At 34.9% G+C, this 17833-nt stretch overlaps 1 protein-coding gene across 2 annotated transcripts in view; it reads left to right on the forward strand.

Moving 5' to 3' along the window:
- The window catches only part of Caprin1 (cell cycle associated protein 1), a 39632-nt gene that overhangs the window by 18911 nt on the left and 2888 nt on the right, over positions 1 to 17833 (forward strand). For both annotated transcript variants that reach the window (XM_046455841.2, XM_046455851.1), the window contains 12 exons: positions 2866 to 3003; positions 4535 to 4587; positions 4668 to 4757; positions 7109 to 7264; positions 7347 to 7455; positions 9503 to 9564; positions 10584 to 10694; positions 10874 to 11023; positions 12090 to 12240; positions 16077 to 16271; positions 16764 to 16864; positions 17208 to 17271. In XM_046455841.2, the coding sequence (XP_046311797.1) occupies positions 2866 to 3003; positions 4535 to 4587; positions 4668 to 4757; positions 7109 to 7264; positions 7347 to 7455; positions 9503 to 9564; positions 10584 to 10694; positions 10874 to 11023; positions 12090 to 12240; positions 16077 to 16271; positions 16764 to 16864; positions 17208 to 17271 (1380 nt within the window). The remainder of the gene's footprint in view (positions 1 to 2865; positions 3004 to 4534; positions 4588 to 4667; positions 4758 to 7108; positions 7265 to 7346; positions 7456 to 9502; positions 9565 to 10583; positions 10695 to 10873; positions 11024 to 12089; positions 12241 to 16076; positions 16272 to 16763; positions 16865 to 17207; positions 17272 to 17833) is intronic.

Raw genomic sequence — 17833 nt, forward strand, 5'->3', positions numbered from 1 at the left:
TAATTTCAGAGATTTTGGTACATGTTTAGCTGGCTCTGTTGGTTTGGGACTGTGGCAAGGCCAACATTATGGGGAACCTGTGGTGGAACAAAGTTGCTCATTTCAACACAGTTGGGAAGCAGATAGCCAGGAGGGCCATAGGGTACCAATATTTCCTTTAAGAGTGCATCCCCAATGACCTAACTTCCTTCCACTAGATTTTGTCCCTTCGTTTTTTTTAACCTTTATTTTATTTATTTATTTTTTAAAATATATTTTTTTAAATTTTATTTGTTTTTATGTGGTGCTGAGGATAGAACCCAGTGCTTCACACATGCTGGGCAGGCACTGGACTGCTGAGCTACAACCCCAGCCCCAGACTTTTCTCTTGATGGTTCCCATCTCATAGCACCACAGGCTGTCAACCAAACCTTTACCATGGATCATTGGGGGATACTTCTAAGCCATTGCATTAGGTGTCTAACACAAGCCCTTGCACATTTTAGCTAGGCAAGCTCTTTACCACTGTGCTATATCCAAGTCACTTGACATGGTTTTACATATAACTTTAATTGTGCTTGAACTAGATTTATATCAGATTGACTTTCTAAAGTTGTTGGTGTTAAGTAGGGACTGGTTTTTCCTTATGGCTGAAATTTTGTGAGAACATTTTATCTTATACATTTTACCCATGGTTATTGCTTTAGCCTTTACTCTTTAGTTCTTAGACTGCTGTTAATTGGACTCATTATACCTCAAATATGCAGTGAGAAATTGTTTTTCAAAAGGTTGTTGAAGTTTTACTATGTCACTAAATCAAGTTTTTTAACTATGGTAAATCAGGGGGTGATTTTCTTTCTTTTTTTTTTTGGTAGGGGCAGGTACTAGGGATTGAAACAAGGGGGCATTGTACCCCTGAACTTCATCATCCCAGGTTTATTTAAAATTTTTTTTATTTTTGGTATCTGGGATTGAACCCAGGGATGCTTAAGCACTGAGCCACATCCCCAGCACTTTTTATATTTTGTTTCTAGAGATAGGGCCTTGCTATGTTACTGAGGCTGGCTTTGACTCATGAGCCTCCTGCCTCAGCCTTCTGAGCTGCTGGCATTACAGGTGAACACCATTGCATCTGGCTTTTTAAAAAATGTTGAGACAGGGACTCACCGAGTTGATATAGCTGACCTTGAACTTAGAATCCTCCTGTTTCAGCTTCCCGAGTTCCTGAGATTACAGGTGTGTGCCACGGTGCCTGGTTTAGAATGGAATTTTGTCTTTGCTGTTTAGAAGATTGAATTAGGGAATTACATTTTTGAAAATACTAAGGCAAACATGTATATTTATACATTGTTTCTTAGCTCTTAGAATTGACTTGGATTATTTGCTTTCATTGGCAAAACTATGAATTTTTAAAAAATTTTAAATATTTATTTTTTAATTGGATGCAATATATTTTATTTATTTTTGTGTGGTGCTGAGGATTGAACCCAGGGCCTCGCACATGCTAGATGAGTGCTCTACTGCTGAGCCGCAACCCCAGCCTGGCAAAACTATAATTTAATTAGCAAGATTTTAAATATATTTGCTTTAAGAAAATATGAAGTGCAATGCATTTCTGTCTTTTCATGTAAGAAATCATTTTCTTGATTTGTTAGCTTTTATTACATGTGTTTCTTTATACAGCTCTTCGGCTTTTTAAGTTTTATTACAAATGTGGATTTAATTTATCATTGGAGGAGGTTTGATAAATTGTTGGCTTTATTAAATTGTTGGCTTATCAAGACTCATCAAATTTTCTTGCATTATTTTGTGTAATAATAAGGATTACATTTCTAAGTTTGTAGTTTGTTTTTTGATTACAGGCATGCACTACTGTACCTGGCTGATAATAGTTTTTGTTTTTGTCTTTAATATTTTTTTAGTTGTTGATGGACCTTTTTAAGATTTAAATGTGGTGCTGAGAGTGAAACCCTTCATACATGCTAGGCAAGCGCTTTACCAGGGGTTACCAACCCTAGACCCTAGAAATAGTTTTATTAGGATTACTTTTATAAAACTTTCATAATAAATATGACCCTCAAAGTTTATTTTTCTGTACAGTGACCAATCAGGGAATGGCCTTATTATATACAGATTTATAATACAAGGCGAGGAAATCCAGAATAATTTTGTGTATACCTTCCTAGCTCCTTACTTTTTCAATATCCTAGCATACTATATAGACTCTTTTTGTTTGCCGTTTGAGTTTATCTACTTCTCTCTTTTTCTTCTACTTTTATGTCTTTTTATATAATACAGTTGCTTAACTGAATCTGCTTCCTTTCCTCCCCTTGAAAATCTTTCAAAGACCTTGATTTAATATATTTTACATGCATTTTTCCTTTACTTTTAGGGCATTCACAATGTGGCCTTTATCCAGTCTTCTCCAGCATCATCTTTACTACTATGCTTTTTCTTATTCCTTGTGCTTGAGTCACAGTGATCCTTTTCTTTGCTTGAATTTGCCACTCTTCTTTGCATAGGACTGTATAAATGCTCTTTCCTGTGCCTTGAAACACTTTGTTTACCTTTTCTCATCTCTCAGCTTTTGTAGCAGTTACAACAGGAAAACCTTGTGTGGTCTGACTAGATCCAATCTTTTAGGCCTGTGTGTATTACTTCTCATGATGTAATTTTACTGTGTTTTTTTTTCTTTTTGGACACAAAGCTTAAATAGGTTCTTCTTTATCACTCTGTAATACTTTTCTGTTCTCAGTGAAATTTATAATCTTATGTATACATGTTTTCGTGACACATGTAGGTGTTTTTCTTCTCACAGTATTTGTAGAATGTTGAATCTTTGCTCATCTGATACTCTTAACTTTCTAATTCACATTCTTTTTTTAGATAAAGCTCTAAAGGAAATTGTTGAGCGTGTTTTTCAGTCAAACTACTTTGATAGCACCCACAACCACCAGAATGGGCTGTGTGAAGAGGAAGAGGCAGCCTCTGCACCTATAGTGGAAGACCAGGTAGCCGAAGCTGGTGAGTACCTAGGCAGATATGAACTTTTGATTTAGAGTTCTGAAGTTTACTTTGTTTTGCTACAAGTTTTCTACTTATTTAGTTATTATATACATAAAAACAAATTTTTAAAGAAACTTTAGAATTTCTTTTAAAGTTGTTGGTGGATAAAATGTCTTTATTTCATTTATCTTTATGTGGTGCTGAAGATTGAACCCAGTGCCTCATATGTGTTAGGCAAGCACTCTACCACTAAGCCGCGTTCCCAGTCCTGAAAGAAACTTTTAAGTGTGACAAAATGTTAAAAACAAAGTATACCAAGAGTAATTCCCTCTCAGAGAAAAAATGAACAGTAAAGTCCTTCCTTGAAATATTCACTCCATCATTTGTTTTATGATTTTGATCATCACAGTTACAAACTGGTAGTTCTCTTGCTACAGAATTGATGGGCAGGAGTTTGGGTGAAAGCCACTTCTTGGTAGGGTTTTGAAATAGAATTTTGTCTGACGTGTCATATTTACTGCTATTTATCATACCTGTCTATAGGGTGAATAATGCAAGTTTTTTTTTTAATTTTTTGGTAACATCTTAATTTTGAACTATTAATGTGTCAGTGACGCGGTCTTTTCTAAGTGGTTTTTAATACCTAGTAGAATATTTTAAATTATGTTAGATACTGTGACTACTTTTAAAATGAGTAAAACTGTGAGTACATTGGACATTGTCAGAGTAATAGTAAAAGCATGAGTTCTAGAATCAAGACTATTTGGGTTCAAATCTCTGCTTCAGTGCCTACCAGATATAGAACTTTGGACAAGTTATTGAAGCTGTTTGTACCTCGGGTTCTCCATTTAGAATGTAATATGTAAAGTGTATGAAGTACCAAGTTCATGGTTATCATTGTACAAGTGTTAGTTATAAAGTTGAAACCAGAAGTACATTGTTGAAATTGATAGTAGCAGATCAACAATATAGGGCAGTGCTTTTATTTTTCCTACGAAATATGTTAAAATGGAGAATAAGATCTTAATTTGTATGCTGCTTTATACTTAAGAGAATAGAGAAGGAATTTAATATGCTAGCTCCGTATTTACATTATACACCATGTAGAATAATCTTTACTAATACTAAAGTAATTTATTTTGCAATAAAGGGAAAGAAAACTTTGTAAATAGGTTACTAAAAAATGGTGAAATATAGGACCTTAAAAGATTGAGATGTTGAACTATTATTTGGACTTCAAATAAGAATTGTTGGTTTTTTTGTATCATTTTAAAATCTAGAATATTTTTTAGAGCAATTTAGTTTCACAGGAACATTGAACAGAGATTATGGAGATTATCCACTTAATTCTACCCATACCTCAGAGTGGTACATTTGTTACAATTGATAGGCTGACTTTGGCATGTGACCCAAAATCCAGTTTAGCATTAGAGTTCACTCTTGGCATTGTGTATTCTACAAGTTTGAACAGATAAGAATCCACCATTATAGTATTAAACTATTTTCACTGAATTAAAATCCTCTTTTTTATCATGTTTTAACCTTTTAGAACCTGAGCCAGCAGAAGAATACACTGAACAGAGTGAAGTTGAATCAACAGAGGTATGAATTTTTTCTTTTTATGCTACCTTTACCTTTCTGTGTCTCAAACCGACATCTCAAACATTTACTTTACTTTGCAGTATGTAAATAGACAATTTATGGCAGAAACACAGTTCAGCAGTGGTGAAAAGGAGCAGGTGGTAGATGAGTGGACAGTTGAAACGGTTGAGGTAAGAATTTTCTGTATTACAAGGTGATTCTTTTTGTCTTCAGTAATTTTTTTCTCTCCTGAGGACCAACTAAGATTTTTTTCAGCATTTTATTATAATAACAAATTCATTATACAAGACTGTTAAAGATCATTCATTTATTCCTGTGTATATGTACTAGAATTGTTGCTTACTGATTTGATAAAAAATTGTTTGTATAAAATTTATGAGTTAATCTGTCAAGTAGAGAATTAGGGTCTCTTACTTCAGATTGATCTGTTAAAATCTGATCCTCCCATATTGGTTATCTTCAAAAGAACCCACCTCTTTGGGAATAAGATGGGGTGTCTTCTGGAGGACTTCTTCGCCCTAATGCTGTTTTGGTCACCAGGCTTTGGATTTCCTCATGTTTCTTGGTCTTTTCTCTCATTAAGCATTTTTTTCAGGTCCTCATCTCTAGTTCATTGGTCCTCTTCGTATTTCTTCTCTCTGCTCTCAGAATAGAGAACTTATCCTGGCATAAGTTAGAAGAAAAGCTAGCTTAGTACTTGTACTTGAATTTCCTCCTTGGTGTGCCTTGTTACTATAAGAGATTTAAAAAAAAAACAAAAACAAAAAACCTTACTGGTTGGTCCTAGCTGTATGTGTGTGTGTTGCTGGGATTTGAACTCAGGGCCTTGTGCATGTGAGGCAAGCACTGGTCCTACCTAACCTTTTAAAATCCACTTTTAGTGTCTCCTTTATACCTCCAAAGTGTAGGAAATACTTTTAAGCTGAGGGTAGTGTTTCTCTGCTATCAGATTATTCTCCAAAAGTATAATTACATTAGTACCTTCAGGTCTATGTTGAAGTATCAAAATGCACTGTTGATAAAATGGGTAAAAGATTGGGCCTTGGGCCCGGGGCTATGGCTCAGTGGTAGTGCACATGCGTAGCATGTATGAGGCATTGGGTTCGATTATCAGTACTGCATATAAATAAAGGTCTATCAACAACTAACACCAGAAGGATACTTAATAGGGATGAAAATACTATTCCTGTGAAACCCTAACAACAAAATAACGTATGTTTGCCAATAAGGAGTGCATTTCAAAAATGTTACAAGAGGCTTAGAAGTACAGTTCAAAAAGATCTCTAGTGTTATGAGTTGTATAAGAGGTGTGCCAATTAGGTGGAATAAGTAGTTATATGTTTTAGTGGAGTCAGGTAATTGGTATGTTTTAGAATGGATATAGAAGTGGAAGTGAAAGTTGGGCATGGTGGCACACCCCTGTACTATGAATGACTCAGGAGGCAAGCACAAGGACAAGATAGCTTTGGAAACGGCAAGATCCTGTCTCAAAAATCAAAAATAAAAATGTCTGGGAATGTAGCTCAGTGGTACAGCACCCCTGGGTTCACAGTGTATGTTTGAGGGTGGGAGGGAGTAGAAGTGAATTATTAGCATATTTGTTTTAATAACAAACAAAGATTTGTGTTGCTATAGGAAAAGGTTGGGAACTAACACACAGTGCTTTGAAGTTGAATGTTTGCATTTTATTTGACATGCATATTATTGTACTTAACCACTGTGTTAATGATTTGTTCTTAATATCTGGTCAGTGGGTCTTTTAAGGGCTAACCATATAGGATTCTGGGAATTTTTGGAACATCTGAAGTTGCTAGAAGTCAGATAAGTTGGTTTTTATAATTAATAGCTTAGTGATTTTTATCTTAGTGATTTTCCTTTTGTTTATAAAGGAAATAAGATGATTTCTCCAGGCTAAACAGATATAATTTTCATGATCTTAAAAACCAGAGAGTATGAATTTGAAGTAATAAAGTAGTGAGGATTTCTAAGCAGACTAGAGATTTGTTGAGAACCATAACCAGGAGAAGGAAATTATTAGAGTTGGGGGAAAGACTGGTAGAATAAACTTGGCTTTTGTAGCAGTTTAGGTTGGATGGTAGAGTTTGATCCTACCTTGTTAAATGGAAGAAGAAATGTAAGAAATACAAATTTTGATGATAATAATAGCCAACACTTCTTAAATGCTATCATATATATATGATATATATGATGTATATAACAGATCAAGTTACTATAGAGGAAATAGTAGTTTAAGCAAAGTACATTATTTTTGGAATAAAGCAAAGGGAGTCTCTCTTTGAAAACAGTTCATAAAGTAAATTTGAGATGCTATATAGTATCCTGTGAGATTGAGAATATGGTAGAAGTGATGCCATTAAGTCTGGTATACTGTTGTCTATTTGAGTAACTACTTCAAAGCCTGTTGTCTTTGCTGTATAGATGGCAAATGTAACTTGGGGACCACTTAATAATAATATAATGAGCGGAGTTTTATTCTTTCAACACTTTCTCTCCACTTTAGGTAGTAAATTCACTCCAGCAGCAACCTCAGGCTGCATCTCCTTCAGTACCAGAGCCTCATTCTTTGACTCCTGTGGCTCAGGCAGATCCTCTAGTGAGAAGACAGCGAGTACAAGATCTTATGGCACAAATGCAGGGGCCTTATAATTTTATACAGGTAAATATGGTTTAGTACTTTATAATAGAAGATTTAAGTGTTCCCACTATTTGATTTAATTTCATTATATTGTAACTTACAGGATTCTATGCTGGATTTTGAAAACCAGACACTTGATCCTGCCATTGTATCTGCACAACCTATGAATCCAACACAAAACATGGACATGCCCCAACTGGTTTGCCCTCCTGGTTAGTAACGGTACATTTTTATGTGAGATAAAATATAGGACCCACTAGTGGTTTCAGGGTTCACAGAGATATTTTCTTTTAATGCGTGCTTATTTTTTTTTTTAAAGAGAGAGAATTTTTTTTTAATATTTTTTAGTTTTCGGCGGACACAACATCCTTATTTGTATGTGGTGCTGAGGATCGAATCCGGGCCGCACGCATGCCAGGCGAGCGTGCTACCGCTTGAGCCACATCCTCAGCCCCTGCTTGCTTAACTTTTGATCCTTCTCTTTTAATTTGAAGAGAAATTTCAGTTGTAATTCCTTAGTTTTTTAACTTTTTTGACATACAGACATACAGAAAAATGCATGCTCATTTGGTGAGTTTTCACAAACTGAACTCACCAGCATCCAGATTAAGAAAGTATCTTGTGTCCCCTTTCAGTTACTAGTTAACCTCTTCCCTAACTTCATGGGAACCACCCAATTTGCCTCACACATGAGGCAAACACTCTATCACTGAGTTACAATTCCAGCCCACCCAATTTCTTCTTGACTCTATGGACCAGTTTTTCCTGTTATTGTACTTTTGCAATTTTGCTTCAAACTTAGCCATAAAAATAAAGGTGACTCTCTATGGAATCTTTTTAGGAGATTTTCTGAGCATTTTCCTATATCAACTCTTCACATTATTTGAACTAACACCAAATAGTGTCAGTACTTTGTATTGGGTTAAATGGATTTTCTCTCCAGGACTATCAGTAATTCTGAGTCGTCTTGTTTTTTCCCTCCAGAGTATATCAGTGTAGTGGCACAAAGTGGTAAACTAACAGTGTTGCATAATTCAAAGTGTCATAAAAAGTTGCTGAGTACAAGCATGTTCAGTGACATCATTTTGGTAAGGTAGTTAGCATTTCTTTATAAGTTAAAGGAGTTCATATCTCTACCAAGAATTACAAACAGTCAAAGGCATGCTAGAAAATAGCCCCAGTTTTTAATGTTCATTTTCTGAGCTCTACCAGAAAAATAAGATGTGTACTGTTCCTAGCCTGTAAATTGTGCCAAAGTCAATACTTATAATATGGACACGGCTTATAAGACTGTTAGATATACAGGTAATGCTAGTCTGTTAGACTCTTCAGTGGAAATTGGTAGTTTCTAAATGACTAATCAGTGGTTCTTTTTTATTTTATTTTTTTGGTCCATGTCTTATTTTCATATTGCCATTAATTTCAAAGTATGATTGATTTTTGATGATCTATTTAACCATGGTTTAGGAAATGACAAGGGTCAGCAGTGGGCGTTATTAATAAGATGCAATTAGATATCTTTTTAAAGCATTTTATAATTTGTTTTTTCATGTGGAGTGCAATAATAGGGATTGCACTCAGTGCCTCCTGCATGCTAGGCAAGCACTCCACTACTGAGCCCAGCCCCCCCAAATTTTTAAAATATATTGTAGTTTATAATGCTAAGATTGTAAATTGAATGTTATCTAAGTTCTTGAGTATGCTTAGTGTTCCTTTTCCCATATAATAGGCTTTCTTTTGGATAACACTGACAGTGATTCTTTTTTTTCTCTTTTCATATACTTTCTCACTGACATCTTCAACTCTTCCAAAACACAAAATGAAAGCAATTTTGAGAGTAAACTGATAATCACTATCAGCAAACCCCAAAATGTTCTATTAAAAGCTAAAATCTCACCTGTACACTTTATATCTTTTTATTTTTTAATGTACCAGGAATTGAACTCCGGGGCACTTGGGCTTTGAGCCATATCCCCAGCCCTATTTTTTTGTATTTTATTTAGAGACAGGGTCTCACTGAGTTGTTTAGCACCTTGCTTTTTGATGAGGCTGGCTTTGAACTGAGATTCTCCTGCCTTAGCCTCTGGGTTTACAGGCGTGTGCCACTGTGCCTGGCCTTGCATCTTCTTTTTGTCTTGATCAAAATATCATTAATAATTTGGTCATAGAAATTTGCCGTTAGCAGCCATATTAAAAGTATTTAGACATTTCTTTAAGAAACCTGATTTTGTGTAACAATAGTTTTTGTTGATTTTTCAGTTCATTCTGAATCTAGGCTTCCTCAGCCTAATCAAGTTCCTGTTCAACCAGAAGCTACACAGGTAAGAGTGATCAAGTGTATCAGTTTTTAGCCCTGTGAATATTAGCGTTGGTTTATTTATTTACTTTTTAACACATTTATTTTTTGGTACTGGGGATTGAACCCAGGGGTGTTTTACCACTGAGCTACATTTCTAGTCCTTTTATTGTTGATTTTTTTTTTTTTAAGAGAGAATTTAAATATTTTTTAGTTTTCGGCGGACACAACATCTGTATTTGTATGTGGTGCTGAGGATCGAACCCAGGCCGCACGCATGCCAGGCGAGCACGCTACCGCTTGAGCCACATCCGCAGCTCCTTTATTGATGATTTTTAAGGGAGGATTTTGCTGTTGTCCACGCTGGCCTTGAAGTTGGAATCATCCTGCTTTAGCCTTCTGGTTGCTGGGATGACAAGTGTGGGTTACCACACTCAGCCTAGTTGGCTTATTATATTTTATTTTTAAAATATTTTTTAGTTGTAGATGGACACAGTGCCTTTATTTTGTTTATTAATTTTTTTATGTGGTTGCAAGAATCGAACCCAGTGCCTCATACATGCTAGGCAAGCGTTCAACCACTGAGCCACAATCCCAACCCATTTAGTAGGCTGCTTACTTTTTTTAAAATTCTGACTCCACTCCTTTTTTTTTTTAATATTTATTTTTTAGTTGTAGTTAGACACAATACCTTTATTTTATTCTATTCATTTTTACTTGGTGCTGAGGATCAAACCCAGGGCCTTACACGTTTTAGGCAAGTGCTCTACTGCTAAGCCATAACCCCAGCCCAAGTAGTAGCAGACTTATTTTTTAAAAAAAAATTTTTTTTTTTTTAAAGAGAGAGAGAGAATTTTAATATTTATTCTTTAGTTTTTGGTGGACACAACATCTTTGTATGTGGTGCTGAGGATTGAACCCAGGCCGCACGCATGCCAGGCGAGCACGCTACCACTGGAGCCACATCCCCAGTCCCGCAGGCTTATTTTTTGACAATTCAGTTTTGTAAGAAGAAAGAAGCCTGATTTCTCAATTTCTGTCTAGGTTCCCTTGGTTTCATCCACAAGTGAGGGCTACACAGCATCTCAACCCTTGTACCAGCCTTCTCATGCTACAGAGCAACGGCCACAAAAGGAACCAATTGATCAGATTCAGGCAAGTTCTACTATAAGACTATATAACTTGTTGAGGCGTTTATTGATGAATTAGGCAAAGATACTTTATCATTCGTACTGTGGCCTTTTTGAACCTACGTTGCTTTCATGAAATAGTTGAGCTCTTGACACACACAGAAAATTTTGTGTTAGCTAACTATTTATTCGTTTTGTGTTTAGGCAACAATCTCTTTAAACACAGACCAGGCTACAGCATCATCATCCCTTCCTGCTGCTTCTCAGCCTCAGGTATTTCAGGCTGGGACAAGCAAACCTTTACATAGCAGTGGAATCAATGTAAATGCAGCTCCATTCCAATCCATGCAGACGGTAAGCAAATTAATTCAACTAATATTAATTACTTAAGTGTGTACTATGAATCATGCTATCTTGTCAACAAAGAAGATTCATTTAACGTCTTGAACCTGTATCTACTATAACTGCAGGGTTATATTTATTTGTTTATTGTGTGTGGTACTGGGGATTGAACCCAGGGCCTTGTGAATGTGAGGCAAGCACTCTACCAATTGTTCTCTGTCCCCAGCCCAGGGTTATATTTAATTAAACATCTAACTCTGTTAGAATTCTCAAAGGTAAATTTGAACATATTAGTTGTGTACTTGAATCTTCTTCTTTTTTTTGATATCGAGGATTGAACTCAGGGGCACACAACCAGTCACATCCCCAGCCCTGTTTTGTATTTTATTTAGAGACAGCGTCTCACAGAGTTGCTGAGGGTGGCTTTGAACTCGTGATTCTCCTGCCTCAGCCTCCCTCGCCACTGGGATTACAGCCATGTGCCACTGTGCCCAGCCTCCATCTTCTTTTTGTCAGTTTTCCCCTTTTGACTTGATTAACAAAGTTTAAACATACAAAAAGTAGGCCAATACAACATCTTTATAGTCCTATCTTAGATTTAAATAGTTGATATTTTGCCCTATTTGCTTAATCTTTTTATTTACTGAAATATTTCCAAGTAAAATTCAGACGTTATACTTTACCGTGATTCAACAAAGCATCTTAAAATTGGGGAGTTTTTATAAAATAATGATAATGAAATACTGTAATCTGTGGGATACAGCTAAATCAATGCTGAGAGGGATGTTTAAAGTGGTAAATACTAAAAGTATTAACTTGATTAAAACATGAATAAAAGAAAAAAATCAATTTATAATTTTCTACAAGTGATATTACATTAGGAACTAAAATTGATCTTTCATATGTAAAAAGCTTAAGGCTGCTGTGTGCATGTTAAGTGCTATATGGTAATATATGTACACATACATACATTTTCCCACATTGAGGTTCATTGCGGGTTATTGTTTACTAGCATCAAGATCTGCCACATTCAAAGAAGGCAATAAAGGGAGAAACTAATCATTTATTCACTTAACAGGTGTTCAATATGAATGCCCCTGTTCCTCCTGTAAATGAACCAGAAACTTTAAAACAGCAAAATCAGTACCAGGCCAGTTACAACCAGAGTTTTTCCAGTCAGCCTCACCAAGTGGAACAAACAGAGCTTCAGCAAGAACAACTTCAAACAGGTAGTCAAACCAGTGTCACTTTTTTGGTTGCTTGCTTTCCAACAGTTATTGATAGTATTAGGACAGTTTAAACTTCAGAGTACTGGTGGTCAAAAGTTTTTGTTTTTAGTAGTGGATCGTATGAATTATTTTCATTGCTAATCCTGAGTTGGGTCCATACTTTGTGTGAATTTTGTGCAGTTTTGGAGGCCTTGTGCCTTTTTCCCTCTGATCACTGAGCTTTTATAAATATATTTGTTTGGATAGTTTTACTGGAATTAATCTTGTTTGACTTAGTATAAATTTTTATCTTTCAGATCACTTTTAATTACTTATTGTTTAGACCCTGCTACCATGCATGATACATGGCAATAAATCAGTCATATAAAGTTGAATTGGGAATTGGTTTGATTTTTTTTTTTTTTATTAGTAACATTTGTGAATAAATTTTAGTGACTTTATTTGGTGACAAGGTTGAAACAAAATCCTTTTTGGCAAGTAAGTTCATAATATGGCCAATTCTTACACCTATCATAGTAATAATGTGAATAGATACATTTAGATTTCTTTATATGTAAGATCTCTAGAGTATCCTCTTTAGGTTTTTGGTTAACTCCTAGGAATTTTAGTGGAATCCTTCAACAAACTAGCAAATCCTCCTAAAGTGTGAAGAGTTCTTGTCTTAATCTTACCAGACAGTTTTAAAAAAATCTGAAAATTTCTAATTATTCCATTTCTTGATAATCTGAATCAGCATTTAAAGTTTTTTTCAGTAGTAAAGTCTTAACGAAACCTATAATATTAATACTTGTAATTAATATGGAGGTTGAATCATCTATAGTCTGGTAGAAATTTGTCAAGTTATGCTTATGCTCAGCTTCTGAATGTTAACCTAGGCTTCTTGCTCTCAGGCTCCTTTATCTACTTATCCTCTGTATCCATAAAGTTATGTGTGGTACAGGTTTATTTTAAGCCTTTAAATATCACACTGATATACTTATGTTTTAGCCATCTTTTTGATGATGTGATGAAATTAATAACTATATCATTTGACTTGGTTAATTTGCCCTTTGTCGTTGGATTTGAAACTCCTTCCCCTTTGTGTTCTATTTGATATTTTCTAATTTTGAATCACTTGAGCTAGATAAACTTTTGTTACCATTTCAAAATACACATTTATAACAGTTACAGTAAAAATGAAAATGAGTCCATACACCTTGCTTTATTGATTGATTGCGGATACTCTACCGTTGAGCCATATTCTCAAACCTTTTAACTATTTTGTTATTTATTTTGAGACAGTGTCTTGCTTAGTTGGTGAGGCTAGCCTCAAACTTAATCCTGCTTCAGTCCTCCAAGTAGTTGGGATTATAAGCATTGTTTAAAAAAAAAAAAATTTTTTTTCCCACTGAGCATGTTTAAGGCCCTGGATCCAATCTAAGCACATGCTCTACCACTGAGCTACATACTCAGCCCCCATCTTGTTCTTGTGAACAATTTCATACCACCACTGTAATAATCATATCCTGTCTGGACTACTAGAGTTGTCACTTAACTTTTGACTCCCTTGACTAACTAATCTTTTAGCCTGCTCTATTGTCCACACAGTAACCAGAATGATCATTTTAAAAAAGTACATCAGATGTCTCCTATTCAAAACCTTTCTGTACCTTCTCATTACATTTAGAAAAGATACTCAAACACCTTGGTTTAAAAGATTGTTTCTGATCTGGTCCCTGCCTTTATCCTAGTCTGTATCTTATGTATCTGTCCATTTTCTTCCTATATATCTACACCAGCCACCGAAAAGTTCTCTCTGACCCATTTCTTTTTAACATAAAACTATCATCCACTGACAGTTATATGGCTGCTTTTATTTCTATTAAAAAAAAAAAAAAGACATTTTTTGTTAAGTGATCAAAAAATGTTTGTGTAAAACTGTATATATGTCATGTACTTATACACATATTGAAATGGCTAAATTGAGCTAATTACACATAAATTGTATCATACTTCTACCAGCTTTTGTGATGCGCATATACAACTACTCTTGATTTGCAAGAATACCGTACACTCTTATTGACTTTAGTTACCATATAGTATAATAGATTTCTTGAACTTATGCTCTTGCATTGCTTGCTTCTTTTTTCAGGTCTGTGCTCAAATATCAACTCACAGAGACCTCTTTTTGTTACTGTTTCCAAACATAGCTCACTTTTGGTGACACATTTATCCTATTTTATCATTTCTCATTAGAAAAAAGCTTATACATGGAGAATTATAATAAGGAACAACATGAAAAAGATCTGACAAAGATCTTTGCGTTTTCCTTTTTTGTTCTTTATTTTTTTTAAATTTTATTTTGAGACAAAAGTCTTGCTAAGATGTCAAGGTTGGCTTGAATTTGTGATGCTCCTGCCTCAGTGTCCTGAGTAGCTGAGATACAGATGTGTGTCACTGCACATGGCTTGGCTTTTCTTTATAGAATATTAAGCTTATATTTTACAAATGCTTACATGGAAGCTCTGCTATTTTAAAATAAAGGTCAAACTTGAATTGTTCTGCTGAGAGTTTCTTGCAGTGAGGTTTGACCAAAATGAATAAATTTCTTGTTGATAAATGATTTGAATATTAAATTTTTGACTACATGCGTGTGAGTGAATGTTTAGATAGAAAATTTTATGTGTATTTGATACTTGTAATTTTAAATTTGGGGAATGTATTAAAAAGTTAATTTGTGTAAGAAGTTTATACCTTGAGTAGTATAGTTTGGGGCAATAAGGAATTCAGAAAGGCGTGTCTCTTCTTCCTAGGTATTCTCTAGATTTTTCATTGCAAAATAGAATTCTAAAAACTAAAACTGTATCTTGAGTTTCTTGAGGGCATAAAATAGCTCAGTAAATATTTTCAAGAGTTACAGACCCCTTTCTCTCTGCTTCAAAATGGGAAATCTCTGGCAGGCTGTTGATTTGACCATTGTTCCTATGTTGCGGGCTTTCCTTTGTCTTGTTACTACTATTCTTTACCTCCCAGAGGCACTTCTAGCAAATGTTTTTTTCTTCCCTGTGAACATTGTCATACCAGATATGTGCCACAATATTTAGTTTTTGGAAATTTTTACATCTAGAATTATCTGTGGAAGGGAGGGTGTGTGTGCAAGGTAATGTGAGCTTTTTAGAATCTTTACCTTCAAGTGGGTTGAGTTGCTAGTTTACCATTTAACTGTCTGGCTATACTTGTTATTGTGAAGACTTTGAAATGGGATCAGGCATCGTGGGTTATAAGGCGGAGGCATTTGCTAATTTAGCCGTGTTATTGATGATATATTCTGCCATTTTGCTGCTTAGTTATGAGAGCATGGATTTATGCATTTCACTAAGTTCCAAGGATAATTTGAAAACAACAAAAATACTAATTAGGAGCTTTATAATGGAAAGAAGTATTTAAATGGCACACATAGTAATTACAGTGGGTCCCTTTTGCTAAAGTGTAGATGGCACACATAGTAATTACAGTGGGTCCCTTTTGCTAAAGTGTAGATGTCTTTCAGAAGGTGTTAATAATACTTGCCTTTTCAAATCATCTGTTTGAAAGGGTACAATTTTGTATGTCTTGCTTTCAAAGATTTGGAATCATTGTTGGAGAACTTTAACCCCCTTAAATTTAATCTGTGTGAAGGAGAAAAACAGGACTTTCATTAATGTATTGTTTTTCCTATTAATAGGTAAAATTTTTAAAAAGCAGAACTAAACTTTAAGGAGACACTAGAAGATAGTGCTTACAGAAAGCTTTTGAGAGAACAAATGGTAGTGATCTGTGTTTATTATACAATATTTAAACTATTTTTCTTACTATAGTGGTTGGCACTTACCATGGTTCCCAGGACCAGCCCCATCAAGTGACTGGTAATCACCAGCAGCCTCCTCAGCAGAACACTGGATTTCCACGGAGCAGTCAACCTTATTACAATAGTCGTGGTGTGTCTCGTGGAGGTTCCCGTGGTGCTAGAGGCTTGATGAATGGATACCGGGGCCCTGCCAATGGATTCAGAGGTAAAAGGGGAGGGGAAAAAAAGTTTGAAATACTTTTTACTGTTTCAAGTTCTTTTCTTTTTTTCCAAGTTCTTTTCTGATTTGTAAAATATATAGAAATATCATGGTTTTGAGGAAAGGTTATAGCCATCTCCACATTATCTTTTGGGTATAATTTAAACATTTGAAGTGTATATGTATTCAGTTATTTAAATGACAGAGTTGAGAAAAACTTGTTATTTTCAAATCACTGTCAGTCTTTTGAGAGAGAATGGTCTTGTGTATTACTAGACCTTATGGGGATTTGCTTTTTTTCCTTTAATGTATGTGTCTTTTCATATGTGGGTGAAAATCGCATGTTCTAAAGCAATTGGTACTTACAGATACTTATAAAACATATTGGGTTAGCATAAGGGATTAGAACTAGCATGACTTAGGGTTTTCTAATTCTTTGTCATTAATAAGAAAGTAAAAATTCCTTGTGAAGATATTATTTTTTGTCCTAAATTTTAGGAGGATACGATGGTTACCGCCCTTCATTCTCTAATACTCCAAACAGTGGTTATACACAGTCTCAGTTCAGTGCTCCCCGGGACTACTCTGGTTATCAGCGGGTAAGTAAACATAGGATGGATCTCAATAACTAATTTGGGATTAATTTTATAGTGTCCAAGATATTTTTTAATAGAAAATGATCACATTGACTTTTCTTATCATTCAGTGTAGATCATTTAAATAAAGTCTGACAAAGAATTTTGAGAGCAGAGGTATATATCTCATGGAATATTTTTGAGAATAATACAAGTACAGTAATTACAGAATAGCTTTTAGCTGTGATATTGGAATGTCTTCAAAGAATAAGAATTCTGTATTATGCAAATGTTAGATTGTAAGAATAGTTAAACGGGTAAGCATTTTTTAAAAAGTCTTTTCAGTACTAACTAGCTTGTCTTTTAGGATGGATATCAGCAGAATTTCAAGCGAGGCTCTGGGCAGAGTGGACCACGGGGAGCCCCACGAGGTAATATTTTGTGGTGGTGATCCTAGCTCCCAAGTGGAGCTTCTGTTCTGGCCTTGGAAGAGCTGTTCATAGTCTGCATGTAGGTTACATGTTAGGAATACATTTATCTTTTCCAGACTTGTTGCTAGGGATTAAATGAAATGCTCTGTTTCTAAAAAATATAATCTTGAATCCAAATTTTAATTTTTGAATGACTTTCCCTGTTACTATATAAAATTGTCTTGAAAATGAGAACATTTTCTCTTCCTCAGAAAAAGTGTTTTTCCAACTGGAAATTATTTTTCAGGTCCTAAAACCTGCTAAATGTTTTTAGGAAGTACTTATTAAGACATTTTTGTAAGACATTTTTGGAATGAGATTGAACATTTATATAAATTTATTATTCCTCTTTCATTTTTGAAACATGCATATTATATTTTAGGACCAGAACCCCTTTAATGGCCAAATAAGCCATAGTTACATTTAGAGAACCATTTAGAAATGGTAGAACTAATTAAAATTTGAATACCTTTTAGACCACTATTAGTGATCAAAAGATCGAGTTATTTCCAACTTTAAAATG

This window comes from Marmota monax, unplaced genomic scaffold (genome assembly GCF_021218885.2).
Source record: "Marmota monax isolate L192 unplaced genomic scaffold, Marmota_monax_Labrador192_F-V1.1 WCK01_AAM20220418_F8-fsc00047, whole genome shotgun sequence".
Lineage (NCBI taxonomy): Eukaryota > Metazoa > Chordata > Mammalia > Rodentia > Sciuridae > Marmota > Marmota monax.